The 18,582-nt window shown below is 44.1% G+C and overlaps 1 protein-coding gene across 6 annotated transcripts in view; it reads left to right on the forward strand.

Annotated features, from left to right (window-relative positions):
• The window catches only part of MOB3B (MOB kinase activator 3B), an 84,650-nt gene that overhangs the window by 26,096 nt on the left and 39,972 nt on the right, over positions 1–18,582 (forward strand). For 3 of the 6 annotated variants that reach the window (XR_009961898.1, XR_009961900.1, XM_062604410.1), the window contains exon 2: positions 12,767–13,371. Coding sequence is in view for 3 of the 6 variants with exons in the window: in XM_062604410.1 (XP_062460394.1) it covers positions 12,954–13,371 (418 nt within the window). In the remaining 3 variants the exon portion in view is untranslated. Of the gene's footprint in view, positions 1–11,689; positions 11,832–12,766; positions 13,372–18,582 lie in introns of all 6 variants that reach the window. The other 3 variants (XM_062604412.1, XM_062604411.1, XR_009961899.1) reach the window with 2 other exon arrangements.

Consider the following 18,582-nt stretch of genomic DNA (forward strand, 5'->3'; position numbering starts at 1 on the left):
ACTCATGTGTCACTGGAGTTGGAATAGCTGCCATGCCTCTTGCTGGGTTGGAGGAGGTGCAGTGACTATGGCTGGTCCATCCCCAGCGACAGGCACTAGTTGCAGTGTCTGTCACCGTGGTTGCAGCAGCTGCAGTGTCTGTCACTGGGGAAGAAGTAGCTGCAGTGCCTCTTGCTTGGGTTGGAGTAACAGCAATGACTACAGCTGGTCCACCCCAGCGACAGACAGCAGTTTCAGTGTCTGTTGCTTTAGCTGTTGTGGGCACAGTGCTTATTGCTGGGGTTGGAGTAGCTGCTATGTCTGCTGCTTTGCCATCAGAGACGTCTTTTTCCCCTTGAGGGTACTGCATAGTGTTGAACTGGGCTGGGTCGGCATGGGCTCAGCCGCAGCAGGTTGCTGTGGTTTGTCTTTATCTGGTGATGCCAGGAATACAGCGCACCTTTTCTAAGGGTTTTACTAGTTTGTCCAGATCTTACAGTTGATCAGGGATGAAGGTCCAGGCACTGAGGTGCCACTGGCCTGGGTACTTGCCTCTACTGTCCCATATACCCTGCCACTTATGGCTGTCCAGACTTGGGGAAAATCTCTTGGTGACATTCTTAGATAGTTGTTGAGCCTTGAGCAAGGCCTGAACCCTGTGCAGCAACATGCTTGTTCTCAGCAAAAGGAGCAAGTTGGCTTCGAGGGTATTCAAAGGATATTAAAATTCTTTGAAGTTCTCAAATACTTCCATAAATAGGCACCAGTTGGGTTGCATGATGGTATAGATGGGTGCTAAGCTGCTGGACACCATCACCGTGTGAGAGAGAATGTGCTTCAGTTCAGCCTCCTCCTCAAAGAGGGTGCAGAAGATCCCCAAGTATGGGAATAGCTTTGGCTGTGCAGAGGGTCAGTGGTGGAGCATGGTTTTATTTGTGACTGCAGGCACACCTCTGCAATTCTTCAGGACAGTGAGGAACAATGTAGAGCATTATCTTAGCCACAGAGCTAACTCTAAAATACAGGTACTAATGCACATGGGTGCAGTGGGGTAGAGAAGTGAATGCCGTTGGTTGACACAGTCTGGGAGGGGGAACAGTGCTCCAGTTCTAATTGCACTGTTGCTTATGGAATCATAACTGATGGTGGCTTGGGTGCCACAAGTCCAGTTTTGCCCAGACTGGCCATCAGCTTGGAGCTTTCCAAGAGTGTGTGCTGCAGCAGCTGAGCAGTACCAGTCCTGGGTGGCAAAGGGACTTTGTAGTCACCACTGAAATGGTTGCCCTCTCTCAGGCTCCTCAATTCCCCCAAGCCTCATCTCTGGGCTGCATGGTGGTTCTTGGGGTTGGCAGGGCTGGGACAGGCTGGTGGGGATGCTGTCCTCCATGGCTGCCCTGTCCTTGCTGGGATCTGCCTCCTGTCCATGGGCTCAGGCAAGTTGTGCCACAGGTGGGACAACACCACAGAGGGGAGCTGCAGCAGCTGCCCTGGGGCCCTGAGGGGACCTGACACCCCCTGTGCCAGCTGGCAGGGGACAGGCTGGTCTTGGGCAGGCTCCAAGGACACCCGGAGCCCCGGGACAGAGGGTAACACGCGGGTAAGGACAGAACACTGCGTGGCCAGAGCAGTGGAGCTCAGACCAGACACTTCCAATGGCATCAGAAGCTGGAGGGGAATCCTCTGTGTTGGGAGAAGCAGAGAGAGGTGGTGGGGTGAGACATGGGCAGGCAGAGCCAGCTGGGGGGTTCCCTGCAGGGCAGGGGCACCAGGAGGAGCAGGAGCTGCTGCTGTACCTGCCGTGACCATTGGTCAGTGTTGGTTGGGCTTGGGCCAACTGCCTCTCTCCAACAGGCTCCGCCCCAGTGTTTAAATACCTTGACTTCATGTCTCCTTGGTGTGAGTTTGAAAACATCCATAATCAACTGTGGTTGCTGCCACTCTCTCCAAGTCTACTATATTGAGCACTTTGATGTAAACCATGGGAAACAAAGATTTATTCTGTTGATGCTGTTAGCCTTTCTAATAGCTATACAGTGCTGTGGTTTAAAGTCAGTGGATTGGGCCCAGCAGCTGCTGGAACACCATTTCGGGACAAGATTTTATGTTTATGGTATAAATAATTAAATGATACTTTCAGTTAACTTTCAGTTAAATTATCTGGGTTTTTTCCATACTCCTTCATTTGCAAAGAACTAGGCATTTTTCTTTGTCTTGGTCAGTCCTGCTTTATAAATACAAATAAATCCTATGTCTCCTTAGTTAATACTGAAGCTGCTTTCACTGTCCTCCCCCTGTAGTGGTTTGCTCCTGGGTAGCAATCCCACCCAGTTTGGAGTTATTGCAGTCAATTTGAGGGTCTGCAAAGGTAGGCTGACTGGCTCATCAGTTACTGACTCCCACATGATTTTAAGCTAATTTTGTCTCAGCAACATGGAGTTGAAGGTTATTTTTTGTAAATGAAAACCATCATGCCCATGTTGAGAATTACCAGTGTTTGTCAGAAAGGGTGCAGTGCACCAGCTGAACAAAGCCTTCTTTGCAGGTCTTTGCTTTGGAAAACATCTCTGAAATCCTGAGGTGCTTAGGACAATTGCTGGGGCTCAGTGTTTCTAATCTGCCTTTCTCCTGTCCACTCTCCCCTTATTAACTTGGGCTTTGGTCTAGAAGCTAGACTGAGGCTAAATAAAGGGTCTTAGTGGATGTCAGCTGACCTTACATCTCGTTTCCAGTATCTATGCTTGCAGGAAGTCCTGCTTTCTCTATGGAGTTTAATTTGTCTCTGCCAGCTTAGTGTATGTAACATGACTCTGCCTTTGTATCTCTGTTTCTTTGCATGTTTTTCCTGGACAAGAAAATCAGTGGTTTTAATTGAAATGTCACTGAGATGAAACATATGATTTAGACATATACGGTCTCCTAAAGCTAAGATTTAGACCAAAAATAAAACTTAAGTTTGGCTACTGCATGCAGAGTAGGGCACTTGAAATTCTACGGGATGAACTGCTGGCTTCTAGCAGAGAATATGTTGTATTGCTCTGTACAGGAAGGTTGTATCTGGCAGGTTGCTCTCTGGTTGATCTGTACACGAAGGACAAAACTAAGGCCTGAAATGTGAGGCCTGAGACCACATTTTTGTGTTCATGTTTTGCTGTGCCCTGTCACTCACATGACCTGACTAACATTTTTTCAACAGACTTCCATGGATTTGGTTTCAGGCTTTTGTATGGGAATTGTGTGGATGTTCTGAAGAGTGTAGGAATGAGCAAGAAATCATATTGTAACTGTCTCACTGTGTACTCAGTTGTGTCAGTGCTTTTAAAGCCAGAATATAGATTTAGGAGTGAATTAAGATGAACAGAACAAAGATATTTGTGAAATTAAACCACAGTTTAATAAGGAGTTTTTACTGTCTTGTCGAAGGAGAGTGTTCAGAGTATCAAAGTGAAATTTTAGCTCTGTTGAAGTCAGTGTCAGAGCTTGCACTGACTACAGCATAGTCAAAATTTCATCTTCAGAAACAGGTTGGAGTCAGAAATGAAACAAACTGGAGGAATCAAATGTGTGTTATCATAGAGAATCACTGTGTAATTTAATTTGTATCTCCTCCTCTTCTTCCAGGCCACTAAAATTTTCTTACTCCTTTCACCTGTCCTCTGAATGTTGTTTCTAAAATGATGGATAAAAGTTCTGTGTTGAGGCAAATGCTACAGAAGTGTAAGAGCCAAACACTGTTGTGGCGAGGGTTCCATCTGAAGAGCTTGGAAGATTCTGGCAGAAGCACAGTTGGTTCTGGTTCTATTAGCTGGTTCTGCTGCTACTCTTGATGCAGTAAGTGAGCTGAACTATCCAATCCACCAGTATGGTAAATGTTACAAGAGCATTGATTGTAACTGCAGCTGGTGAAATGGGGTAGATGCACACATGAAGGCTTTGCTTTGTCGGTGGTGGAAGGGCATGACATGGCAGGTCACAAACACTTCGTAACTGAAAGCAGAAGCTGTTTGTGTGCTTGAGAGACCTTGGTTTAGTGCCTGTGCTTGCACACATGGTAGTCACAGCTCAGACCTGTAAAAGCCTATGAAAGAAGGAGATAATTGGAGGAACCTGGGTAGATAACGAAAAAACCCAAAACAGCATTCAAAGGGACTGTTAGAGGTGCATGCTTCACTGTGTGATCTGTCCCTCCATGAAACTTCAGCTGTGGTAGCTGACTGAGCTAAAGGGAGTTCCCCACCTGCTTTAAAGATTTAGAAGGTCTGAAATGACCATGGCAAATACTGTGATTCCCTAAAGTGGTCATGGCTGAAAAACACTCCCTGTTTTCTGTTCCTTCTCATCCTCTGCCTTCCAGATTCTTTTCTCTTTTGTGTGCTGTGTGGCTGAGCAGGGGATCAACGAAGTTGATTGCAATGCAAAATAGATGGTTTATTTAATTACTGCAGTCTTGGTCTCCTCCAGTTCCCTGCAATAGGACGTATAAACACCTGGGCAGGAGATAAAAAGAAAGCAGGAACATGAAAGGGGAGGAGGTGAGGCAGCGCTGACTTTTCAGGAAAACAATGCAGCCACACGTACCTCTGCATGACTGCCAGTCTGTAGAGGGTTAAGACCTTAAATTCTTGATGACAGAGGAACATCCAGTTCCAACCCCCCTGCCATGAGCAGGGACACTTCACACTAGACCCCGTCGCCCAAGACTGTCCAACCTGGCCTTGAACACTGTCAGGGATGGAGCATTTACATTATGTATCTTTGTATACTTCTTTGAAGTCTTACATTCTGGGAGCTTAGTCCTTATGGATCTTGGAAGATTGTTGAGGCTAGGACGGAATGTAGGAAAAGATACACTGACCCTTAGAATCCTGTTCCTGTGTTTGGGTACACTGCTTTTAAGATGCATTTTATCAGTAACCTAAGTTTGCTTTGATCTTTTTTCCTTTCGTTTTCAACTCTGGCACAAGCATAAGGCAAATCTTAATCTCCCCCTGTAATTATAGGTTAGTAGGGGAGGGCTTTTTTGTCCATCGGAGAATGTGTTCTCATATCCTGAAGTTTTTTGCTGTGGATAAAACAATTGCACATTTTTTTTTCCTTGTGATTTCAAGTGAAACTTAGCAGAACCGAACAAATTTAAGTATATGTAAATAGGATACATGGAATATTATTGTTTCTACTCACTTGGATAATTTTTACTTTGTAAATAGGAAAAGGTGTTTTCAGATTTCAGGTCAGGCCTTTCCATACTGAATGATTCTTTGTACTTAAGTGTGTTAAACAGAGAACCTGTTCGTTGTGTAGTATGATACGCAATATAGTTCATTGTGTGAGTATAATGGCTGTCAATCAAGAGGCTGGAAGTAGAAAAAGTACATTTTCCCAATTAGAAAGCAGCATGGTATGTGTATGTTCTTCCATATAAAGCAATTCCTGTCCCAGTTGTCTGATGTAGCCATAGTAAAATGGCTCCTTATGTGGATAGTCAAGCCGGAAGCCAAACATGAGAAGTCTACAAAATATTGGACATTAATGGGATTTGGATCAAATATGCTCTTTCCTACAGGCTTCAGCTGGCTTTGGATCAGACTGTGCAATTGCTCTAAATATTTTAGAAAGAAACATGTAAAAAATCAGCTGATGCTGTTGCTTTTCAGACACTGTCTGGATAGACAGTTTACTGTGTGTTTGGTGACGAAGTAATGTCTCCTCACTTTCTTGATTAATAAAATGGGAATTATGCCAGTTACCTTCCTAGCAGCTTTCTAAAGTTGCGTAATGCTCACTAGAGTGTTCTGATGAAAGGTGTTTATAAACCGTGTGTCATTCTACATTCTTATTGCCTGTGATTTAATAGAAAATATGTGACGAAATGATATGGCATGTTTCTAACTCAGCAGTGACTCAAGCATGATGGTGACCATGGTGTCTGTTTTGTTGTGTGTGGTTTCTTTTAGTGGAATCTGCATGTGTGGGACTGGTTTATTATTTCCATAAGTTGGCTTGGAATACCTGACATTTAGACTGAGTTGCTGTCTCTATATGTGAATGTTTCTACATAAAGCTGGGAACAGCATTGATTATTGCCATGCTGACACCATGGATAAAGGTACCATCCTCAGTCATGGCTCTGGCAGCAATTCACCCAACTGCATTATTCATGCCATGCAATAGTCCCTTGGGAAAAGTTGTTGGTGACTGTCACACATCTTCAGAAGTGCATTGCTCTGAAAAGAGAAGCTGAAGTGTCAGAAGGAGTTATCTACCTGAGCTGCCTGTACCAAAAGCATCTAGTTCAGAAGAGCATCCAGAACCTTGGCTCTGTATGCCATCAAACCAAACACCATGAGCCACAATGCCATTCTCCATGCCCTGTAGGACTTGTCATAAAAGATCAAGAGCCAGTTTCTATCACCTTTGACACAGGTACAAGTCAGGAGCAGTTCTGCTGGCATTATTTGAGGTAATGAAACTGGGAGCATTTCTCTTTCTTGTCAGATGAGAAGTGTCATGGGAGTGAAAGTGGTACCTAGCAAGCCAGGTTACATTCTCAGTGCTTTAAAAATGAGGTTTTGCTCACCATTTGTTGCTGAGTCTATCTGACGAGTTTTCCTGTCACTAATGCTATGTGACTTTGAAGCAGAATCTTTGCTTTGTAAGTCCAAGACTAGAAAGTTTTAATTGACAGTGCGTGATTTGGGGTGGAGTGAGAAACCTCTCATCACTGATTGTTGATACAAACAATGCAACAATGTGTTGAAAGCCTAATGGAGAATGAGTTCCTGCAGTGGCTTAGTGATTGAGTCCAAAGCAGAGGAGTGGCCATCCTACCATAAACCACCATCAGCTTATTGCAGAAACAGTCAAGATGCTTTTAGAGCTCACAGACTTCCTCTAGAGCTTTCCTATTGGCTTCAGCTTCTCAAGGATCCAAACCTGAAGAGTTTATGTTTAATCTCTGCTGAAAATTGGGTGAGCCTGTTCTTCTTGTCTCTTGCCAGTGAAATGAAAGCTTCTTCATTCTAGGGAAGTAATGGTGATGCTGTCTGTAACTGTTCAGAAAAGCATAACTGAGCTGGTTGCTTGACTGGGGGGAGTAGGGGCAGCTGTATAACCTGCAGTCTGTTTCAGAGGTGAGGAGGTGTCTCAAGATTCTAGTTTATTTCTTTATTTCTGCTAGCTCTTGAGCAAAGACAAGGGTTAATTAGGTAGCAAATACCATCAGGAAACAGGATGCAAAAAAGCATTTAAATGGCTGATTCACTGTAGTATTTCTGTGAAATTCAGGTCATACACTTCTCAGTTTTCTACTCTTGCACATGAAAATGCAGGAGAAAACAAGTCTGTCCATCCTCTGGGTTTGCATAAATGTTTGCATAACATTTTAAGAGAGAGAAAAAAATCAGCTCTTAGCAGAGCTAAGTGTCTAAGATCAGTTAAACAGTGAGTTTGACTTCTGCAGTCCAGCTTTGTAAAGATAGTGTGTAGGTTTTTATTGTGTAAAGTGATAGAAAGATGAAAGAAGAAAAGCCTTATCTTTTATTGCAGGACACTGAAGAGGAGACTTTCCAGACAGGAAATATATAGGAAATTCTTGTTCTGATTCTGCCTTGGTGAGTTAAAGAAGAGTTTCATTTGGCTGCATAGTAACCTTTTGGATTAGTCTTTGCTTTGAATTTGTCTATATTGTATGTGTGCTCCCACAGACAATTTCAACATGTGATTTCTTTGACTTGAGATAATGAGTTATTTGCTGAATGTTTTGGTTGCTTTTTCTTTACATTAATGGTGTTAGGCAGACTTAATGTAGGAAGAGGAGTGGTAAAGAGTATGTATTTATTACGATTGATTATGTTGGCCTTCTATGATGGGGCTACAGAACTGATGGACAGGGGTAGAGCAGTTGATGTCATCTACCTGGACTTGTGCAAAGCATTCGACACTGTCCCACACAACATCCTTGTCTCTAAACTGGAGCGACATCAATTTGATGGATGGACCACTCAGTGGATAAAAAACTGGCTGGATGGCTGCATGCAAAGAGTTGTGGTCAATGGCTCAGTGTCCAGCTGGAGACCAGTAACGAGTGGTGTCCCTCAGGGATCAGTGCTGGGACTGGTCTTGTTTAACATCTTCGTCACTGACATGGACAGTGGGATTGAGTGCACCCTCAGCAAGTTTGACGATGACACCAAGTCTTGTGGTTCAGTTGATATGCTGGAGGGAAGGAATGCCATCCAGAGGGACCTTGACACGCTTGTGAGGTGGGCTGATGCCAACCTCATGAGGTTTAACCATGCCAAGTGCAAGGTCCTACACCTGAGTCGGAGCAATCCCAGGCACAGCTACAGGCTGGGCAGAGAAGAGATTCAGAGCAGCCCTGTGGAGAAGGGTTTGGGGGTGTTGGTCGATGAGAAAATGAACATGAGCTGGCTTAAGTGTGCGCTTGCAGCCCAGAAAGGCAACCGTATCCTGGGCTGCATTAAAAGGAACGTGACCAGCAGGTCAAAGGAGGTGATCCTGCCCCTCTACTCTGCTTTTGTGGGACCTCACCTGGAGTATTGTGTGCAGTTCTGGTGTCCTCAACGTAAAAAGGATATGGAACTATTGGAACAAGTCCAGAGGAGGGCCGCGAGGATGATCAGGGGACTGGAGCACCTCCTGTATGAAGACAGGCTGAGGAAGTTGGGGCTGTTCAGCCTGGAGAAGAGAAGGCTGTGAGGAGACCTCATAGCAGCCTTCCAGTATCTGAAGGGGGCCTATAGGGGTGCTGGAGAGGGACTCTTCATTAGAGAGGGGTAACAGGTTCAAACTTAAACAGGGGAAGTTTAGGTTGGATTTAAGAAGGAAATTCTTTCTTGTTAGGGTGGTGAGGCCCTGGAATGGGTTCCCCAGGGAGGTTGTGAATGCTCCATCCCTGGCAGTGTTCAAGGCCAGGTTGGATGAGGCCTTGGGTGATATGATTTAGTGTGAGTTGTCCCTGCCCATGGCAGGGGGTTTGGAACTAGATGATCTTAAGGTCCTTTCCAACCCTAACGATTCTATGATTCTATGTTTGCATATTCAGTAGAAAATAGCTTCTAAAATATGGTGGTGTCGTGGTTTAAACCCAGTCAGGTAGCTTGTTCACTCACTCCCAGTGAGTGGTGCCGAGCTGACAACAATCGAGGTCCGTGTCCGTCTTCCCCCCCCGCCTCCCCGCACCGGGGCTCTCCCCTTCCCCGCTCCCGGAGGAACGGGGAGGAGGATCGAGAGAGTGCAACTCCTACGGGTTGAGACAAAAACAGTCCAGCAACAAATCACCACCGCTACTATCAGCTAAAACAATGATAAGGGAAAATAACAAGGGAAGAGAATACGATACCACCGGCCAAGAAAACGAGTTCCACCCGGAAGCCCCTGTCCTTCCGGGTAACTCCCAGTAACGTGCTGTGGTATGGAATACCTCCCCGGCTAGCCCGGGTCAGGCGCCCCGTCTCTGCTTCCTCACAGCCTCCCCTCCTCCCTGGCAGAGCATGAGCCTCACAAAGTCCTTGGCCAAACCAAAATATCCTTGTTATCAGCTCTGCTCCCGAGCTGAAAGTCAAAGCACTGCACTGCACCAGTTAACACAAAGGAAAAACATGACTGCTACTGCGGAACCCAGGACAGGTGGGTTTTTTGTTTGTTTTTTTTTTGAGGGGGGGGGAGGTTTACAGCAGTGAGTACTGTGCTTCAAAATGTGTCTTTGAAAACAACTTGGTGCTTAGTTTGTTGTTTAAAATAAAATCTCCTTGCATGTTCTGGTGAGTGTTTACAGGTGAGGAAGAGAGTGAAAGTAGCCACATCAGAGTGCCAGGTATATTAAAGTGGGAGGAAAACTAGTTACATGAGCTTTAAAACCCTGAAGCTAACATCCTTATTATTGCAAACTGGGCCATTGGCTCCATGCCATCTCAAAAGTGTGTCAGTCACAAGCTCCGTCTTTGCAGCAGTATTATTCTTTGAAAAGCTTTTAAATAAACAGCTGAGTGCCTCAAATGCTCTCACGGAGCATTTGAGAGCTGAAGGTTATGGGACTTCATAACAAACAGCAAACTGTAGCACAAAGCTATGTCTTTAAAGTGCCTTCATTTTCTGCCAGTAACACTTAATTATTCCAAGGCTAGTTTGGTTTAGTGTCTTCCTTGCCTGACTTTTGGCAGGTTTCAGGACCTCTGTGTTTGAACATAGAATCATAGAATAGTTAGGGTTGGAAAGGAACTTAATATCATCTAGTTTCAACCCCCCTGCCATGGGCAGGGACACCTCACAGAAAACCATGTCACCTAAGGCTCCATCCAGCCTGGCCTTGAACGCTGGCAGGGATGGAGCATTCATACCTTCCTTGGGCAATCCATTCTAGTGACTCACCACCCTCACAGTAAAGAACTTCTTTCTTATATCCAATCTAAACTTCCCCTGTTTAAGTTTGAACCTGTTACCCCTTGTCCTATCACTACAGTCCCTAATGAAGAGTCCCTTCCCAGCATCCTTGTAGGACCCCTTCAGATACTGAAAGGCTGCTATGAGGTCTCCTCACAGCCTTCTCTTCTCCAGGCTGAACAGCCCCAACTTTCTCAGCCTGTCTTCATACAGGAGGTGCTCCAGTCCCCTGATCATCCTCGTGGCCCTTCTCTGGGCTTGTTCCAACCGTTCCATGTCCTTTTTGTGGCTGAGGGCACCAGAACTGCACACAGTACTTCAAGTGAGGTCTCACGAGAGCAGAGTAGAGGGGCAGGATCACCTCCTTCGCCTGCTGGTCACGTTCCTTTTGATGCAGCCCAGGATACAACTGGTTTCTGGGCTGTGAGCACACAATGAAGCTGGCTCATGTTCATTTTCTCATCGACCAACACCCCCAAACCCTTCTCCACAGGGCTGCTCTGAATCTCTTCTCCACCCAGCCTGTAGCTGTGCATGGGATTGCCCTGACCGATGTGTAGGACCTTGCACTTGGCATGGTTAAACTTCATGAGGTTGGCATCAGCCCACCTTACAGGCATGTCAAGGTCCCTCTGGATGGCATTCCTTCCCTCCAGCATATCAACTGAACCACACAGACTTGGTGTCATTGTCAAACTTGCTGAGGGTGCACTCAATCCCACTGTCCATGTCACCGACTAAGATGTTGAACAAGACCAATCCCAACACCGATCCCTGAGGGACACCACTTGTTACTGGTCTCCAGCTGGACATTGAGCCATTGACCACAGCTCTTTGCATGCGGCCATTCAGCCAGTTCTTTATCCACCGAGTGGTCCATATGTCAAACTGATGTCTCTCCAATTTAGAGACAAGGATGTCATGCAGGACAGTGTCGAACACTTTGTGCAAGTCCATGGAACATGTCAAATAGGACAATAGTCTCCTGGTAGTTCATCCCTGAATTTACCATATTTTGCTGGCACAGAATGACTGTTCATAAACTCATGATTGGAGTATCCCTCCATCATGCCATCAGCAAAAGGGAAAAGAAGCACTTCTCTGCTCGTTTTGTTCAGCTGCTGCTTGATGAAAAATTGTCTAAATGCTAACCTTTCAGCTATTTGGGAAAGTACTTTTTTATGGCACTTACGTTCTTTTGTGTGAGGATGGGGTCTAGCACACCAGATTTCTTTTTACTTGGTTATGTCTTGCTTTCTTGTTGTGCTTAAGAAAAAATAAGCACCTCTTTCTCTTCCTTTCTGCCCCTCAGCAAAGCTTTGGGCAACTGTCTTCAGAAGAATTTAATGCTTTCCACACACAGCCTGGTAAAATTTTCATGGGCATGATTTTTGTAAAGGGAAGCAGTGAAGCATACATAGTCCCATGATGAGAATTCATCAGCCACTGATAGGGTAGGATTTTTGTAGTGCTTGCAAATTTAAAACATACTGTATTATTTAATTTAAATTATGCATTAAATGTTCTCTATCTTTAATCATAAAATCTTCAGTACTAAAATAAAAGTCTAATTGAGAAAGCCCCTGTCTACCCAATTGCCTTCTAATCGTCTGTGTTTACTGATGATAATACTCTTCTGCACATACACATAAGAACAAGCAAGGTTTTAATGCAGTAATTTATTTTTTTTTTTTTGGCTGTTAAAACTATTCTCTGTTGCCAGAGTAGATTAGATGGAATAATGCAAAATCTAGGCTCTTTTCTTTTGTAAGAATGACAATGCCAAGTATTCCCCTGTAGAGGAGGTGAATAGAGCTATAAAGCAGCAGCGTCACTTTTGCTTTTCAGTCAATCCACCCAATCTAATAGAAAATTAAGACCACTACTGAATTAAAATAACAATCTCTGTACAGTTTTGTGGGAAAAGTGAAGTTATTTCTGTGCAATACCGTAGGTTTCACTGTAAGTAGGTTCTACGAGGTTTGCAGAAACAAATAGCGTGTTAAAAGTGGAGAACAAATATGGAAAAATCTTGCTCAGGGATTTTTTTCCTAGAGAAGGGTGCTGAAGCCATAGTGAATGCCTAGGGGCACTATTGGGCGCTTCAGGAGGGGTTAGGTAAGACTTCTACATTGTAACATAGTATTTTGTCTACTAAACTCATATTATGTGTAGCATGCACTTACTGTAAAAAGGCAGCAAAATGAAAACAGTTTAAAAATTATCTAAAGATGGAAAGATTATGCAAGACTTACCGAATTGTCATCTTTCTGGTAACTTAAGAAGCCTCTATTTGGGTAGGTACTTAAAAAAGAGAAGTAAAACAGTAACAAACCAACAGGGCCAGACTTGAGCTTATCACTAATGTTTACTGTTTCCACATTCTCAGGGATATGAAGCCTTTCAGGAAGGCTTTCCAGAGGAAGAGCTAACAGACTGCTCTGAAGTCAATACAAACTTCTGTGAAAAAGCAGGGTTTGAAGGACCTGTGTTATAGAGCAACTGTTTTCAGGTACCTGCATTAAATCTCAGCCTTGCTTTTCTGCCAGCTGCTGCAGAGCAGAAGATTAGCAGACATGTCCACTGCACTCAAACAAGTCTTTAATAAAGACAAGACTTTCCGCCCAAAACGCAAGTTTGAACCTGGAACCCAGAGGTTTGAACTTCACAAACGAGCACAGGCGTCTCTGAACTCAGGCGTGGACTTGAAAGCAGCTGTGCAGTTGCCTAGTGGAGAAGACCAAAATGACTGGGTTGCTGTTCATGTTGTTGACTTCTTCAATAGGATCAACCTCATTTATGGAACTATCTGTGAATTCTGCACAGAGAAGACCTGCCCAGTGATGGCTGGAGGCCCTAAGTATGAGTATCGGTGGCAGGACGACATGAAATACAAGAAGCCCACAGCATTGCCAGCACCCCAGTATATGAATCTTCTTATGGACTGGATCGAGGTGCAAATCAACAATGAGGATCTCTTTCCTACAAATGTAGGTAAGTGCAAGAAAGAAGTCCTAAAGCATAAACTGCCTTTCATGCTGTGTACTAAGCATGTTCGCTTCCTACCCTCTTTTTTAGTGACTGTGAAATTCAACCCTTTAAACAGCAGGTGGGAAGGAGGAAGGTGTCTTGCAGGAATAGTGTCAAATGTATGAAGCGTTAACTGTGGCTTATTGTGAGGTTAATGATGGGGTATGTTAGCCTAAAATGTTATCATTCCATTTGTCCCTGGTAAGCCTCTCAGGTTAATCACTAAGGGTGGTCATATTGTGTTATTAGCTGGTTGAAAGCTAATTTACATTGTTGAAAGCTAGTTTACATTGTTTTGCGTTTTGCCTAGGCACTTAGGCACTTGTATCTGGTATAGAATGGATGGAGAGCAAAGCATAATTGGAGTGGTATCTTCCCTTAAAAGTATGTACAGTTGTGTGCTGTACAAGGCAGTGGAGAGTCAGGAATGCAGTGAACTCTGGCCTCCCACCCTCTCTTGATTTCCCATCCAAATCTGAGGACTGAGTAGTGAATTGTTCTCTAAAGTACTGTTTCTAAGACTATATGTAACTAACAAGCTTTGCTGTAGTTTAACCAGACAGCCCAGATGAGCTGCACAGTTTTCCTTTTATAATACTGTTCTTAGTTTTTCTGAAGAGTAGGGTGGATAGGGGGAAGTATCTTTGCTGGAATAGTTTCCTCTGCATGAAGAGAACTTTGCAGAAGATTTCATGTAGTGTAAACAGCCTGAATCTTTAGCTGTGGCTGCGTTTAATAAAACAACCCCCAGAATGTTGCACCTTAGAGATGTCAGTGTACCTGTGTATTTTTTGGCAGTTTTAGGTAATGAGTCCTGATTCACTTGTTGCAAGTCAGAAAGATGGGAGCTTGCTGTAGGAAATGTGAGATGTCATATATAAGTACTCAGCCCAGCTGAGTAACAATCAAGAATAATGCTCATAAATTAGTTCAGCCCAATATTTTGCAGTTTATGTGCAACTGCAGTCTGTGGTAAGTTGGTAGATGGCACATCAAGAGACTCTCTATCAGTATTTTCTGACCTTTAAAATAATCTTGTTCTTGGCCTTGACAGCTGTCTCTGCAGACAGACTTGTGGTTTGTTTGCCAATTCCTATCACTTTTTGTCGTGGTTTAAACCAAACCAGACAACTCGTTCACTCACTTCCCCCCTTCTTGCCCTCCCCTACTCCTGGAGGGAGAGAGAGGAGAGTCAAAAAGAATGCAACTCCCACGGGTTGAGATAAGAATAGTTTAGTAACTAAGGTATAACACAAATCACTACTGCTACCACCAATAATAATAATGATAAAGGAAATAACAAGGGAAGAGAATACAACACCTCACCACCAGCCAACCGCTAACTCGCCCCCCCCCCCCCGCCCAACCAAGCACTGACCCACACCTCCTCCAACCCTGCAGTCCACCAGCCCTTCCACGTAACTCCCAGTTAACCCCCCAGGCATGACGTGCTGTGGTATGGAATACCTCTTTGGTCTGTTTGGCTTCCCCTCCTCCCTGGCAGAGCATGAGGCTCGCAAAGTCCTTGGCCAAACCAAAACATCCTTCTTATCAGCTCTGTTCCCGAGCTGAAAGTCAAAACACTGCGCTGCACCAGCTACCAAGGAGAAAAATGACTGCTACTGCTGAACCCAGGGCACTTTTCTACACTAATGGGTAGAAAGAAGGCCTCCTAATATGTAATCTAAATCTACCCTCCATAGGTTTAGTATTAAAGCTTTATTAATATTAAAAAATTAACCTTTATTTTCACTCAGAAAAATTAATGATGGTGAAAATAATGATTGTTCGTTCTTCAAAGAAGTTGAAACAGATCTTGAAAGATGATATACTCAGCTGTGAAAACTGAACAGGCTTAGGTATATCCTTACTAATAGGACAGCAGTTTTAAAGCATTGAGTGGCTGTAACTTAAAGAGCTTAATTATTTCTTTGGATCTTTGTAGCATATGGTCTGCAGAGAATTGTTCTGGTAAAAGTGTATGTCCAGTGAATGGAGTTGGGGATAATCTTTCCATTAGCAAATGAGTTTGGTGAAGAGATCCAGAGTCAGCTTGATAGGATCTGTCCACAGAAACTTGAACATATTTTTCTCAGTTTAATCCTATTAACCTTGTCCTCCTTCATTTGATGTATCTCATGCATACTGTCTAAAAAGGGATTTCAAGAACTGTGATCAAGTGTAGCTTTCATTGAGGAGCTACTTTGAAGGAAAATCACTCATTTCAGGATAGGCAGGACAGGGATACCCAGGCTTGGTGGGCTTTTTTTTTGCTTTTTTTTTTTGTGGTGGTGTTCCTCTGTGGTTTAAAAAAAAAAACTGAACCATCAAATGCACTTGAGTTATACATTGCCATGAATGATGTATTTAACCCTCTCAGTGTTTACACTGGCATGATTACTGACATGAAAGGCAAGGGAAATAGATCAAGCCTGCACTGGGCAGAAACCTGAAAGGCTACAACAAGCAATGTCCTTGAGTGAATTGCAGTGCTTCAGGGTGATGCATTCAGCTGCTGTTTCTCACTGCCGAAATGAATAACAATGCTACAGCACCCCAACAAGGCACATCTTTAGTACCACTCTGGTTTCATTAGAGCCACTTACAGGTCTCTGTACGTCCTGTGGTCTGATGCTGTTTCCTCTCTGCTTTTCCTAGTCATTCTGGTCTATTCACTCTTCTTCTAGCCACTCTCCTACTAAAAGAGCTGGCTGGCAGGAGAACAGGGAGCTGGTATGGGAACAGGAGAGTTGTCAAGAAATTGTGTGCAGGTTTCAAAAGCAGGTGATGAATATTAGGACCACTTCTTTGTGTAGCAGAGCTTTACAGACTGTCTTTGTAAATGGCCTCAAAACCTGAAAGGGTTTTAAACATGCTAATTTCTTTGCTCTTAGTTCTGTTATTCTCAATTTCCTTTATCCATTTTTATGTGGATTTAATGCATCTAAGAGGCCAACGGCTCTGGAAACAAGTTCTGTATGTAGCCACAGATATATCCTGACCTGTCTCAGCCCTCAGTGAGTTGGGAAATCAGAAGCAGAGTGGAGAATTCACTCTGTATCCCTGCTCAGGCCACATTGGTGAAACTGCATGAATTTTTGTAGTGTGCTGGAGTTTTATTTAGCTTTAGGGTAAACTCTCTCATCAGTAAATACTAGGTTTTCCAGGCACCTAGTAGTCTTACTATTTAAACACATTTCAAGGGATCTTTTTCTCGGGCTTGTATCGGGCTTTCTCGGGATAACTTAAATACTTCATAGCCTCAAAAGTACCTTTTCTCCTCCCTTCCCCACCCCTGTTCTTTTATCTCTGTTCTTTTTTGGTAAACAGGTTGAAGAAATACTGTGGGAAGCAGTAGATCCATTGGGCAGTTGCAGTTTTTGGTGGACTGGACTGCAGTTGTCAGCTTCCACCGTATGTGTTTGGGCAGCATCAAGAAAAGAAGGTGCCAAAGCGAGCAGTGCTCTACTGCTGTGCTCCCTGCAGACCCTGATTCCCAAACAAGACAAACTCAGTTTCCTTAGGTGTTCTTGCCTCCTCATTGCAGCCTTAAATTGGGAGTAGTTCTGTCTTGCTTGGATTTTCATTGAATGGAATGTTGTTTTTTTTCTGTTGTAACAGTTGGTGGGAAAGATACCCAGGTATTTAAGGCCACAGTGAATTATTTCATTTATTCTAATCTGACCTCCAGCATAACACAGGCGAGAAAACATCACCGTGTGTTTTTTTCATCAGGTCCAGAGTTTGAACTTCCACCTCCTTGCTCACTGCATCTGAGCATCCCTCCCCATCCTTCAGGCTCATCCTCAGGTTTCTGCAGCAGAGTCTCAGTTGTTCGATTCCAGTAAAGAATCATTTAATAATTGAGTGGTACAGGCAAAGGGGCAGCTCTGTGCTGGTGCCACTGGAGAGGGACCTGAGCTTCTGATGGTGCTGACCTACTTATCTTCTTGTTTGTGCTTCTTATGTAGTTTGTTTCTTTCATTGTATGACAAGGTGTCGTGGTTTAAACCCAGTCAGGCAACTCGTTCACTCACCTCCCCCCCTTTCTTGCCCTCCCCCTGCTCCCAGAGGGACGGAGAGGAGAATCGAAAAGAATGCAACTCCCACGGGTTGAGATAAGAACAGTTTAGTAACTAAGGTATAACACAAATCACTACTGCTACCACCAATGATAATAATGATACAGGAAATAACAAGGGAAGAGAATACATCATCTCACCACCAGCCGACCGATAACTCGCCCCCCCCCAAGCCCGACCAAGCTCTGACCGATACCTCCTCCAACCCCTCAGTCTCCCAGCCCTTCCGGCTAACTCCCCGTTACATCCTGGGCATGACGTGCTGTGGTATGGAATACCTCTTTGGTCAGTTTGGGTCAGGTGTCCTGTCTCTGCTTCCTCCTGGCTTCCCCTCCTCCCTGGCAGAGCATGAGGCTCACAAAGTCCTTGGCCAAACCAAAACATCCTTGTTATCAGCTCTGTTCCCGAGCTGAAAGTCAAAACACTGCACTGCACCAGCTACCAAGAAGGAGAAAAATGACTGCTACTGCTGAACCCAGGACACAAGGATTTGCTAGGGAGTGGAGGGAAGAATCAGACTGCTGGCTGTTAACTGGTCATTCAGTCACCCAGTGGTAGGTGCATATAGCTGTAGGCTATCAGTTGAAGACTGCTGTAAATTCCAAACAATTCCAATTTCTTTTCTGCTTGATCTTTACACCTGTCATACCAGTGCTGGCTTTGGGCTGAAGAAGAAGTTAGCTTTGAAATGCTTACATTCTTTTCATTGTTGCTGCCCTTCCTTGTTCCCTCCTTAGACATGGGTGTGCTTGCTGAGTACTTTGAGTTAATCTTTTGTGCCAATGAAGTAAAATTCTGCAAGATATAAGACTGTTGTATGGCTGTGGCTTTCCTTTAGTCTTTAAACTTTGTGAATTCTGTGCAAATTTTGTTCCAGAAAAGTTATAGCAGCAGTACATCTATCCTCTTAGAAGGCTTGGTATCTTGAAATATATGCACTTGGAAAATATAGATAGATATTTTACAACTGGATCACATGTCAGAGCTTTCTCCTCTTCTCCCCTTTTTCCTCTTCTTGTGGTTCATGATGCAACAGATTCTTCTGTGTAAACTAAGCTGGCAGATGAATCAACCCATGAACCTGGCACATTTC

Source organism: Pezoporus occidentalis, unplaced genomic scaffold (assembly GCF_034315485.1).
Source record: "Pezoporus occidentalis ecotype Australia unplaced genomic scaffold, CSIRO_AGI_Poc_V1 ctg86, whole genome shotgun sequence".
NCBI lineage: Eukaryota > Metazoa > Chordata > Aves > Psittaciformes > Psittacidae > Pezoporus > Pezoporus occidentalis.